Source organism: Ochotona curzoniae, unplaced genomic scaffold (genome assembly GCF_017591425.1).
Source record: "Ochotona curzoniae isolate NIBS_2020 unplaced genomic scaffold, NIBS_Ocur_1.0 scaffold_4683, whole genome shotgun sequence".
Lineage (NCBI taxonomy): Eukaryota > Metazoa > Chordata > Mammalia > Lagomorpha > Ochotonidae > Ochotona > Ochotona curzoniae.
Genome location: NW_024467121.1, coordinates 340,010 through 352,716, shown reverse-complemented (window position 1 = coordinate 352,716; position 12,707 = coordinate 340,010). Strand labels below are relative to the sequence as shown.

The following is a 12,707-nucleotide window of genomic DNA, read 5'->3' as shown; positions in this document are numbered from 1 at the left end:
AGTCCCTTGGCTCCATACCCAACTATGATTCCTAATTCCATCTTCTTGGTCATGTAGAACCTGCAGATAGCACTGATTCAAGTGACTGGGGTCCTGGGATGTAAGATCTCTCTGGCAGCAGGCTCATTAGCTCATACTGTTAACCCTCCGCCTCCAGGTGCTGAGATCCCATTTGGGCACTGATTTGTGTCCCAGATGCTCCAGTTCTCATCCAGCTCCCTGCTTGTGGCCTGGGAAAGCAGCAGAGGACGGCCCAATGCCTTGGGACCCTGTACCCACATGGCAGACCCGGAAGAAGCTCCTGGCTTCGGATCTGCTTAGCTCTGGCTATTTTATCCATTTGGAGAGTGAACCACAGGATGACGATCTTCATCTATGTCTCTCTTCTCTGCAAATCTTCCTTTCCAATAAAAATTAAAAATATATTTAAAAAAAAATCTAAATGAGAGAAAAAGTCTCAGCAACCATATTAATCCAGGAGAAGGAACCTATGGACAAAAAATTCACTTACTTGCTGTTATCTAATTCAAGAAAATAACCTTGCCATGGATACACAGCTCAGAAAATTTATGCAATAAAAACATACTGAGAAACAAAATAAAAAATTACTTTCAATATTAGGTGTATTTCAGATTAAATGAACAAAGTACACCCCAGGTAATGAAACAGTGATTCTTGAGAAGTTAAAAATTTAAACGGAAACAATACACATTAAAGTAGTATTTTATTTACCAACCCTTGAAACATGCCAAAATTCATATTGGCCAGTAGAACTTTCCACAACGAAATGTAGATCAACATTATTTGTATAAAAAAATATTTTAATGTAGTGCCTTCAGTCTGCTCTCAAGAGATCAGCATAAGAACATTACATTTAGGTGGAAACACCAGGTTACAAATATAAGGTAAACATCAAATAACGTCATACTTCTGGCTTACTGGAAAACCTAACAGTGTGTCAGTCCTGACACCTTGGTTAAGTGAGGCAAGGAAATGGGTAGAGTCAGAGGTACACAAAGCTTTAAGGGTTCAGATAATCCTTTGACCTTCTGAGAAACTACAGATGGGAGATACGCAGTGAATATTTCTGTAAATATTCAGTGGTTTCAGTCTACTATAGTGATTCTCATTCTGCGCACACAAACAACTGCTGCTGCTTTTGGTCACTTGAAATCAGGATTGAAAGTCACTATTTACTAAGTTGAAGAAGATACTCAAATCCCTCACATCCAAAAATACAGTTTCAACTTGGAAAGATTAAGGTATACTTGTTACTCATAATTACTTTTAGATATAACTGAAACTACACTACATAATCAGACATACTACTGTGCATAGTTAATTCCAGTTACCATATTTTATAGCTAACGGTCATCAACAGCACAAACAGTATGCACCAAAAGAAATATAATAGCAAAAAGGTTACATTTAATTTTCTTTTAAAGATACAAGAACTAAGTTTAAGGAAGAACCTGCTTTTCTTGATATTTCATTTTAAAACAACTGATACAAACTGACTGCAGAAATAATTATATTTCACCCAGCATCAAATAATCTGGAAGAAGATTCTAAGACAGATGCATTTCTTGTTCAATTTCCAAAAATAAATAAAGGCTTTCTAATTGAAAGTATTTACCTTCCTCACTCTCTAAAGTAAACATTTTAAAACCCCCCAAAAAACAGTACAAACAATGCTCTCTCCTTTGAATAGCTCACAGTTGCTTATTATATGAAGTGTTTTCAGTCCCAACACTTTCTCAAATCCCAAAGATGTTTACTTCCCAAGAACATAACAGTCTTCAGTTCAAACCATTTAGTCCGTTTCCATGGCAACACTGCGGGATTCCTTGGCTACCATGAGCCGCATTAGTTGACTGTGGAATTTCTCAATCTTCTTTACATCTTGAGCTTGGTCTGTTCTATACACCAAACACTGTTGAAATTTTAAAATTACACTTTAAGTAATGCTAAATATTGGCAGTGTAGGAAACATAAGTGAGTAACAACTCCAGTCCTTTCTGCCACGACTCTCTGGAGTCCTACAGGGGAACTGCATTCAAGTTTCCAAGCCTCCAGCAACTTCATTCTTCAGTTACAGGATTTTACCTGCTACTGTTGTGGAACAAACACTGAGTCAACTTCATCAGACCACCTAACCCCCACCCCCATCAGCTAAGGCCCCACGGAGTAGCCTAGAGGCTAAATAGTCCTTGCCTTGAACTCTCTGGTATCCCATGTGGGCACCGTTCTATCCCCAGCAGCCCCACTTCCCATCCAGCTCCCAGCTTCTGGCCTGGGAAAGCAGTCCAGGAAGGCTCAAAGCCTTGGGACCCTGCACCCACGTGGGAGACTCGGATGAAGCTCCTGGCTTCTGGCTTTGGATTGGCTCAGCTCTGGGCGTTGTGGCCACTTTTGGGGATTGAATCTGTGGATGGAAGATCTTCCTCTCAGGCTTCCTTCTTTCTGTATATCTGTCTTTCCAATAAAAAATAATTTTTTTTTTAAAAAAATGAGCAGCTAAGGGCCCTGCACTGTGGCCTAGCAGCTAAAATCCTCACCTTGAATGTACCAGGATCCCATGTGGGCGCCGGTTCTAATCCCGGCCTCTTCACTTCCCATCCAGCTCCCTGCTGCTTGTGGCCTGGGAAAGCAGTCAAGGATGGCCCAATGCTTTGGGATCCTGCACCCGTGTGGGAAACCTGGAGGAAGTTCTGGCTCTTGGCTTTGGATTGGCACAGCACCAGCCTTTGCGCTCACTTGTGGAGTGAATCAAACGGAAGATCTTCCTCTCTTATTTCTCCGCCTCTCTGTATATCTGACTTTGTAATAAAAATAAATAAATCTTTTAAAAAAATGAACAGCTAAATAATATACTAAATTCTGCTGATATCTGAGGAGAACTCAAAGCTGAAAAGCAGGCTATTTTTTCTGGGGACCTAGTTACAAGTAACTGAGGGGAAAAAAAGAAACTTCAGGATTCCCTTTTTCTATTTGTGAATTGGGGCATTAATGATATGTTTAATCTCTGAAGCTTCAAAAAAAATTTTTTTTCTCATACTAACAAATTTAAGTTAAAATCATTAGATAGTTAAGATCCACTTAGAGAGGCTGGTTTTGTGGTTCAGCAGTTTAAGCCACCTGCAGCGTTGGCATCCCACATGAAGAAAAAGTTCAAGCCCTAGTTGCTCTACTTTTGCTCCAGCTCTCTGCTAATGCATCTGGGAAAGCAGTAGACGACGGCCTAAGTGCCTGGGCTGCTGAGACGCGCCTGGCTCAGCCTTGGCCACTGCAGCCATTTGGGGAATAAGCCAGCAGAAGACATGTATCGTTCCCTCCGTTAACAATGCCTTTCAACTAATTAAATAAGTACGTGTTTTTAAAAAGGACTTTTGCTTACAATGTCATAAAACTACGTATTCTACAAGCTTCAAAAATATCTTACAGCTGGTAATCCTTGTCTTATTTTTAAATCCATTTTTCTTTAATCTTAACAGTTCACAAGTTTTAAGCAACAAGAGTTAACAATGCTTTAAAAGAGTCAGCAACTTAAAAAAAAAACCCTTAGAATTCAACCTTATGCCCAACTATTCTGAATTTATTCATTTAAAGTCAACTAATTTCAAAAAGTTTTATCCAGAAACCACTCAAATTTGTGTGGTGTGCCACACCTGTCACTCAGTTTTTAGAACACACACGTGCTGGGAGAGGATATGTGAACCCTTCCACTGCATTTTCCCAACAGAAAAGACGCTAGCCCCACAGAAGACAATATTAGGTATTAGTTGTAGAGTCAGCTTAAAATTATGCTCACATGAGATGATAAAAAGTCAAAATCAGCGGATGGAAGATCTTCCTCTCTTCTCTCTGTATATCTGACTTTCCAATAGAAATAAATAAATCTTAAAAAAAATTAGAGATACGTTTATTTTTATTGAAAAGGCAGATCAGATCTATGGAAAGGAGAGACGGAAAAATCTTCCATCTGATGGTTCATTCCTTAGATGGCTACAAAATCCAGAGCTGAGCCGATCTGAAGCCAGGAGCCAAGAACTTTCTTTGGGTCTCCCAAGTGGGTGCAGGTCCCAAGGCTTTGGGCTGTCCTCGTCTGCTGAGGATGAGACCCAGCACACAGCATAGATAACATGCCCAAGCATTCAGCCCTAACAGCTCGGTTCACCAAAGGAACTTTTAGGTCATCAGAAAAGACAGACACTATAGGGGCTATGACGGTGGACTTGACAGGCTTGTCAACAAACCTGCACTTTCAGAAATCACTCTGGCCTGAGAAGGGACGGGAAACAGGGACACAGGAGACCAGCAAACAGTACAGGCAAACGATGCAGTTCTAAAGCCGAGGAACAGTGAGGATGGACAGTTCCTTAGAGGAATTCCAAATCCCCAGCACACATAGGTGTGCAGTACCAGGGATCCGTTTCTCAAGGGAAGGCCTGGGGGACGTGAGATGAGGGAAAGGAAAGATCAGAACCACTGCTCGGGGTTGTCAGCAGGTTGGTGACCTGCACCCAAACGCTGCCCAGAAGGGCCAGACTTGAGAGGCAAGATCAACTCCACACGGGACAGGCCAGCCTGGAGACAGAAAGGCTCAACTCTGAACAAGTCAGGAAGTCAATAAAAACATGAGGCCAACATAAAGATATGCAAGTAGACAAAAGCATAGGGATCCTGGACGTGACTGGACCACTTCAGAAGCAGCATGACAAGACAACAGAGGTCAGAAGCCTGGGGCAACAAACATTTATAGGGGCACATCCAGGAAATAACTAGCGAAGAATGAAACAAATAACAGAAAAATAAAGTCAAGATGAAAAGGAGCTGCAACTGCCAAATACTCCTGAGAGTCCGTTTGAGTTCTGGCTTCTCCACTTCTAATACAGTTCCCTGCTATCATACCCGAGAGAGCAGAAGGAGGGACCCAAATGCCTGGGCCTCTGCATCCATGTGGGAGACCCAGATTAAATTCTGGCTTCCTGGCTTTGGCTTGGTCTAAATCCAGCCATTGTGGCTTTTTGGGGCGGGTGGCGGGGGAGTGAACCAGCAAATAGAAGATCTTTCTGTCTTCCTCTTTCTCTGTCACTCTATCTGTCAAATAAATACACAAATCCTACCAAAAAATAATAATAATAAAAAAAGAGGGTACGAGCATGTTTCTGTGCAAAGGCGCATGCAGAGACCAGGTGGTAGGGGTCAGGGCATGAACGGGAGGTGAGCGAGCAACAAGGGCGGACAGAGGAGGGGAGACACACTGGCCGTCCAGGGCTCACGACGGTAGGGCATGCTTCCCTCCTTGGACATCAGAAGGGAGCCCCTGCCCTGCTGACCTCGGGCTGTGCTCTCCATACTGCTCTTCCCCCGAGTCTGACAGCCATCACTAAAAGGCAGTCACATACTGATTAACGAAGCAAACTGTTTCCTTGGTGTCCATAAAAGGAGCCTCTAGAATGAGGTTCTTCTTGGAATGAAATGCAAAATGAGCACCCTAACAGATAATCTGCATAAATTCTAAATAATATGAAATAAAGTTTAATGCAAATTTGAAAGCATGCAACAAATCAAAATGTATACTTACAACTAAATCATCTGTCACTTTAATACACAAACTCCCATCAGAATGTCTATATTTGAGAACCACACGTGCCTAAAAAATGAAAATACATATTCAGCATCAGTGAAGATACATGACATTTCTCATAAATAATTTGGGTGGGCTGAAAAGGACAGTTTTAGCATAAACACCCAAAACAGCTGAAGACATTTTCATGGAAATGACGGTTGTTTTTTAAACAAGCCACTTTCAGTTTACTACAACTTTTTAAGATTTATTTATTTATTCAAAAGGCAGAGTGACACAGAATGAAAGAGGGAGATCTTCCATCCACTGGTTCACTTCCCAAATGCCTGTAACAGTCAAGAGCTGGATCAGTTTGAACCCAGAAACCCAGGAACCCAGAAACCCAGGAACCCAAGGCTCTATCTGGGAATCCCATGTAGGTAGCAGGGACCAAGCATTTGGGTCATCTTCCTATGCTTTCCCAGGCCATTAACGGGGAGCTGGACTGGAAGTGGAAGGTGGGCCTAGCATCATGGCTTAGTGGCTAAATCCTTTCCTTGCAGGCGCTGGGATCCCATATGGGTGCTAGTTCATGTTCCAGCTGCCCTACTTCCTTTCCAGCTCCCTAACTTATCCTCTGGGAAAGCTGTTGAGGATGGCCCAAGTCCTTGGGACCCTGCACCTGCTTGGGAGACATGGAGGAAGCTCCTGGCTTCGGATCAGATCGGTTCTGGTTGTTGTGGCTATTTGGAGAATGAATCAGTGGATGAAAGATCTTTCAGTCTCTCCTTCCTTCCATAAATATTATCTGCCTTTCTAGTAAAAATAAAATAAACTAAAAAAAAGTAGCGGTGCAGACAGGAACTAATGCCAACATGGGATGCCAGCGTAACAAGAGATAGCTCATCTTATTTGCAGTCTGTGAGAACAGAGATGTACTGAAAATATCCCAAGCATATACATGCTCAGGGAATGTCTCCAGAGACCATAAAGTGACTTGGCATTGCTGACAGTAAGATTACATACCAACACCCTAGTCACACAGCAGGAACAGGAAAAGAAGGGGGAAAGTGAGCAGAATTGGTTAATTAAAAAGCCCAGGTGAGGGGCAGGTCTTGTAGCAAGGCAGGTTAAGCTGCTGACTGGGATGTCTACGCCCCAATACTCCAGTGCCTACGATGGAGTCCCATCTATTTGTGATCACAGCCTGGAAGAGGCACATCCCTGCTCCCCGCAGAGGAAACCGGAGTGGAGTTTCCAGCTCCCGGCTTTGGCCTGGCCTGGCTATTGTGGGTATTTGGGGAGTGAGCTAGCACATGGCAGAGCTCTCTGCCACTCTGTTACTCTTTCACACAAAATAATAACCCTTATATATACATGTCAAGGACCAGAAGAGGACATTTGGTCAAAGCAGTGAAGACCCCGCCTGGGTGGCCTGCACCCACGTCTGAATGGCTGGGCTCCACCTGCAGCTGTGCTTCGTTGCTGTTCCTGGGGAAGCATGTGGTGTGGCAGTAAAGACATAGCTTGGGACACTCACCTCCAGATCGGATCGCCCTGCCTCTGACCTGCTTCTGGCTAACCCAAGCCCTGGGAGGCAGTGGTGCTGGCTCACGTGACTTAGCTCCTACCACCCATGTGGAAGACCAGGACTGAGTTCTTGCCTTCGAGCTTCAGTTAGGCCCAACCCAGCTGTTGTCGGGATTCCAGGAGTGAACCTACACAGCAAAGATCCTTCTCTGTCTTTCAAATATAAAAATAATTGCTTTTATTTCAGTGTTATATGCACCCTGGGAGGCAGCAGGTGATGGCTCAAACACTTGGGTCCCACCCCACCCACCCAGAAGATCTGAATTGAGTTCCCAGCTCCCAGTTTCAGCTTGGCCCAGCCATGGCTGTTGCAGTATTAGGGATTGAACTAGCAGGTGAGGCTCTGTCTAAAATAAATAAAAAGCAAAAATCCATGCCTTGGGAACCTACTGTGGTCCAGTTCATACTTTCCACAGATCTCAGAAGGTAAATATAGCACAAAGTATCCACCAAAATTATGCCCTTATTAGGAAGGCAATACATGATGTTTTATTATATAAAAGCAGAACTGGGCCTTGAAAAATCTCCATCACATACTTTTCCAAAACTAGAATAATTCTTATGGAGTGTCATGCTGCAAAAATGCTTTCAAGGTTTAGTATTTCAGTCAGGCAGTCAAGATACTCTTTGCTTACTTACTTTATGTACATACATATTTTTAAAAGATTTTTTTTTTTAATTGGAAAGTTAGATATACAGAGAGGAAGATCTTCCATCTGCTGATTCATTCCCCAGGCTACTGCAACAGCTGGAGCTGCGCCAATCCAAAGCCAGGAGCCTCTTCCGGGTCTCCCACATGGGTGCAGGGTCCCAAGGCTCTGGGCCATCCGCGACTGCTTTCCCAGGCCACAACACAAAAACACTACCTGTAACATGCCTGGCCTATTGAAGGCACTCAACACAATTCAAAGTCCAGTCACCCTCCTTACTCATCTCCTCTCCTAGTAAGACAAGTTTATGATGCAAAAGTTTTTAGGCCACTGCAATGCTGTCTAGGTAAAGAACTAAAAAGGCCTCCTCTGGTTGGGCATGCTCTGTTCACCATGATGCTCCATCATTTTTTCATCTTCCTACATTACTATCACAATTTTTTCTTTTTAAAATAAGATTTATTTTTATTGCAAAGTCAGATATACAGAGAGGAAGATCTTCCGTCCAGGGATTCAATCCCTAAGCAGCTTCAATGGCTGGAAGTGCGCCGATCCGAAGCCAGAAGCCCAGAGCCTCTTTCAGGTCTCCCAGGCAGGTGCAGGGTCTCAAGGCTTTGGGCCGTCTTTGGCTGCATTCCCAGGCCACAAGCAGAGAGCAGAATGGGAAGCAGGGCTGCTGGGACACGAACCCATGTGGAATCCTGGCATATACAAGGTGAGGCTTTAGCCACTAGGCTACCACACTGTGCCCTACTATCACATTTTTAAACTACTCCTAGAGGGGATGGGACAGCATGGCGGTGCCATGGCATAGTACATAAAGCCTCTGCCTGTGGTGCTGGCATCCCATATGGACGCTGGTTTGTGAGCCAGCTGCTCCACTTCTGATCCAGCCCTCTGCATGGCCTGGGAAGGCAGTGGAGGACGGCCTGGGTTCCTGGGCCCCTGTACCCATGAGGGAGACCCAGAAGCTCAGGGTCCTGGCTTTGGATCAGTTCAGCTCGACATAATGGCTATGTGGGGAGTGAACCCGGGGATGGAAGATCTGTCTTTCCTCTCTCTATATATAAATCTGTCTTTCAAATAAAAACAAACCCCCCACTGAGGATGGAAAATCTCTCTCTCAGAAATAAAAATAAATAAACCAAAAATATAGCCACTCTTACACAAGCTTTATATTTTTACCTGCCTTTTCTTTTTTCTTTTTTTAAGATTTATTTATTTATTACAAAGTCAGATATACAGAGAGGAGGAGAGACAGAGAGGAAAATCTTCCGTCCGATGATTCACTTCCCAAGTGAGCGCAATGGCCTATGCTATGCCGATCCAAAGCCAGGAGCCAGGAACTTCTTCCGGGTCTCCCACATGGTTGCAGGGTCCCAAAGCTTTGGGCCGTCCTCAACTGCTTTCCCAGGCCAGAAGCTGGGAGCTGGATGGGAAGTGGAGCCACTGGGATTAGAACCGGTGACCATATGGGATCCCGGCGCATTCAAGGTGAGGACTTTAGCTGCTAGGCCACGCCGCCGGGCCCCTTTACCTGCCTTTTCAAATACTTTTTAGTTTGTATCATGTACTTCTGGACAAAAGTCCTGTATGTTCTCATGGTTTACAGCCTGCATGAAGAAACAAACAGGAGGTATGACGCAGCGGCATCACAGGGCTGGCATCCCACAGGGGTGCTGGTTCATGCCTCAGCTGCTTCTCTTTCGGGTCATAAATTGCTCAATTTCAAAACAACCCAACACATCACTTCCGTGAACAGCACTAAATGAGTGAAGCTGAAATGATGATAAGTCATTTCATGGACTAAGGTTCCATAACTTCTTGCAACTTACCAAGGCCTTTCTGTGGGTTGAAGCCTATAGTTAATCCTAATATCAACAAAGCTTGCTGCAGTCTGTTGCTGCTGGCGGTGAGCACGTGGAAGAGGGGGCACACAGCTCCAGGGCTCCAGCCCATCCGTACAGGTCTCACCCAGGAAGCCAGATGTACCAAATGCCACGAGTTTTTTCTGCTCTGAGGAGCAGCTTTGTGACGTGGGTGGATCAGCAGCAGCCTCCAACACCAGCTCTTTCTGGGCTGAAGCCCACCCCTGTGTCCCACCCCCACGTGACTGGGACACAAAGGACAGGACTGAGCTACAAGGAGGACCACGAGGGCATCAGACCAGCCCTCGGTGCTCCACTGGGATGCCCGCCTGCTGTCAGGCGTACTCTCGTCGTTTTTCTTTACAGCAAGCTCCGTTTCACTCTTCAAAATACAAACAGGGGCTGGCGCCATGGTTCAAGAGGCTAACCCCGATCCCATATGGGTGCCAGTACGTGTGCTGGCTGCTCCACTTCCCATTCAGCTCCCTACTTAATGGCCTGAAGACCTAGGGACGCTGCGCCCACGTAGGAAGAAGCGTGGAGGAGGAAGGGACAGGAAGCCCGAGTCGCGGCGGGGAGGAGCCCCGGGCTGAGACACGTAGCCCAACTGAGCGGCGGGGAAGCTCAGGGGCTGCGGGGGACTGAAATGACCCTGACTGTCCGACCAGGGCCTCGCTGGACAGCCGGCTCAGTGAAGCAGCAACGACCGTCCTCCGCTCAATCCCGGCACCTCCTCGCGAGTGCTGAAGAGTCTCCGGGAGGACGAGCGGACAGCAAGGACACCCTGACCAGGAGGTGCGGTGGCGGACGGCAGGGAGGACACCCTGACCAGGAGGTGCGGTGGCGGACGGCAGGGAGGACACCCTGACCAGGGGGTGCAGTGGCGGACGGCAAGGAAGACACCCTGACCAGGGGATGCGGTGGCGGACGACAGGGAGGACACCCTGACCAGGTGTGGTGGCGGACGCAGTCCCGCCGGTCACTTACCTTCATGGGGTCAGCAAGGTAGAGCTTCTCGGCCGCGCGGCTGAACTCCTCCCATGTCTGGTACTGAGGCATGGTAGTGGATCGGGGAAGAGAGAGAAGCAAGCCGCGGGGACCGCAGGCTGCGCCCGCCTGCCCACCTGCTCTCGGGACCTCCGGCCGCTGCACCGTACCAGCCGCCCAAGATGGTGGTAGCGCCTCCTCGCACCAACGCCTCGCCCCATTGGGCAACGCTGACCTCGCTCGCCCAATGGACAGCAGGGATGCTGCCAGGCAGGGGGTGGAGCCCCGGGATGTTGGCGAGCGGGGAGGCGGTGGCGGCGGCCACAGCGTCCCCTGCAGCACTGGAGGAGCGGCGTCCGTCCCTCTGGGGTGACTTCGTGCGCCCCAGAGGAAGGAATGGACAGGTCCATCCGTCACGGGCACTGGACGGATTGGGGAAGACACAGCACGAGTGTAACCGGAAACTTTATGTAACGTGGATCGGTGGCGCAACAAGGAGCCATGATCACTTTCGTGACTGGCTTGGGGCAAAGCTCACAGAGGTGAAGAGGAATGAGGGTGGGTGTTGGGGATAGGGGAGCCCCTAAGACAAGAGCAGGGCTCGGCACGGTAGCCACTGCACCCCCGTGGGAGACCCAGAAGAAGCTCTTGGCTTGGAATCAGCTCAGCTCTGGCCGTTGTGGTCATTTGGGGAGTGAACTAGCGGGTGAAAGGGCTTTCTCTCTGTCTCTCCCTCTGTACATCTACTGTTCCAATAAAATAAGATAAATCTTTAAAAAGAAAAGACAGACCGAGGCCTTGCCTCGCTGAGCTTACCACTGATTTCCGCGGTGACAGTCCCGTCATCCGGACCCCTAAGAGAGCCAGAGGACTCAGGTGGTACCATCAGGTGCCAGAGGACTCAGGTGGTACAATCAGATGCAGTCTTCAAGCTGTGGAACTGCAGGTACAAAACGTCACCCGAGAATGTCTTTTAGGAATTGCTGACGCAATGGCAGAAACAAGCAGATGCACTTCTGCTCAAGAAGAGCAGCGCCTCCACCGCCGTTGTGGTTAGTCCTGCTGTCCTCACACCCCCAAACCCCCCCACACCCCACCCACCCCGCTGCACGTGTCTCATTTGAACCTGTCAGGGTGGTCCGTGAGCCTCATCACAATTCCAAAAAGCATCTTGGTGACTCCGTCAGGGGAAACTGAACCTGACCGCAAGTGAAATTGCCTGGTCACCGTCCTCCTAGGCATACCTGATGACAGGGCATAGCCCAGACTCTCTGCATGGCAACACGGCAGCACGTGCCTCGTGTGACCTCTGCAGACTCCCATGGACTGAGAATTCAGAAGCACCTGTGGCCCCAGAGATGCTGCACCCAGGCAACGTTCCTTTCCAGGTGGTAAATACACCAAAGCTGGCACACGCATGCCACTCCACAGACTGGTGCTGGGCTCTGCCCTGGACGGGGCCGTCAAGGGCACAGCTGAAGCTGTTGGGCACAAAGGGAAGCCATGTGATTCATTTAGACTTTTCAAAACTAGAGCTAGTGACAGTATGGAGGCTGCATGGTTGGAGCAGAGCCTGAACAAGCCAAAGCCCCATGCTTCCCTCTGCCTTCATTCATCCCACTCCCAGCTGAACCTGCTCTCTTTGGATCACCAACTGGTCTTCATATTGCTCATGCAACCCTTTCTTGATAATTCAACTACATTTAAGCCACTAGTCATTCTCTCATTTAAAAAAAAAAAAAGATTTTTATTTGAAGGGCAGAGTCAGAGAGAGGAGAGACACAGAGAGATCTTCCATCCACTGATTCACTTCCCAAATGGTTGCAACAGTTGAGCTGATCTGAAGCCAGGAGCTCTTCTTGATCTCCCACGCGGGTATAGGGTCCCAAGGCTTTGGGCCGTCCTCGATTGTTTTCCCAGGCCTCAAGCTGGGAGCTGGATGGGAAGTGGAGCAGCTGGGACATGAACCGTTTGGGATCCTGGCATTTGCAAAGGAAGGAATAACTAATTGAGCCATTGTATCCAGGCTGTGATGCCTCCTTT

General features: G+C 47.3%; 1 protein-coding gene across 2 annotated transcripts; it reads right to left on the bottom strand.

Annotated features, from left to right (window-relative positions):
• Positions 1-707: 707 nt before the first annotated feature.
• Positions 708-10,848, bottom strand: SRP9 (signal recognition particle 9). 2 transcript variants are annotated; one of them, XM_040967972.1, is made up of 3 exons: positions 10,665-10,848; positions 5,588-5,656; positions 708-1,933 (listed from the first exon to the last, which is right to left on the bottom strand). In XM_040967972.1, the coding sequence occupies exons 1-3, from the start codon at positions 10,734-10,736 to the stop codon at positions 1,814-1,816; spliced, it is 261 nt and encodes an 86-aa protein (XP_040823906.1). In that variant the 5' UTR covers positions 10,737-10,848; the 3' UTR covers positions 708-1,813. The 2 variants fall into 2 exon arrangements, with proteins under 2 accessions (XP_040823906.1, XP_040823907.1); XM_040967973.1 differs by lacking the exon at positions 708-1,933 and adding an exon at positions 1,941-2,112.
• Between the last annotated feature and the right edge of the window lie 1,859 nt (positions 10,849-12,707).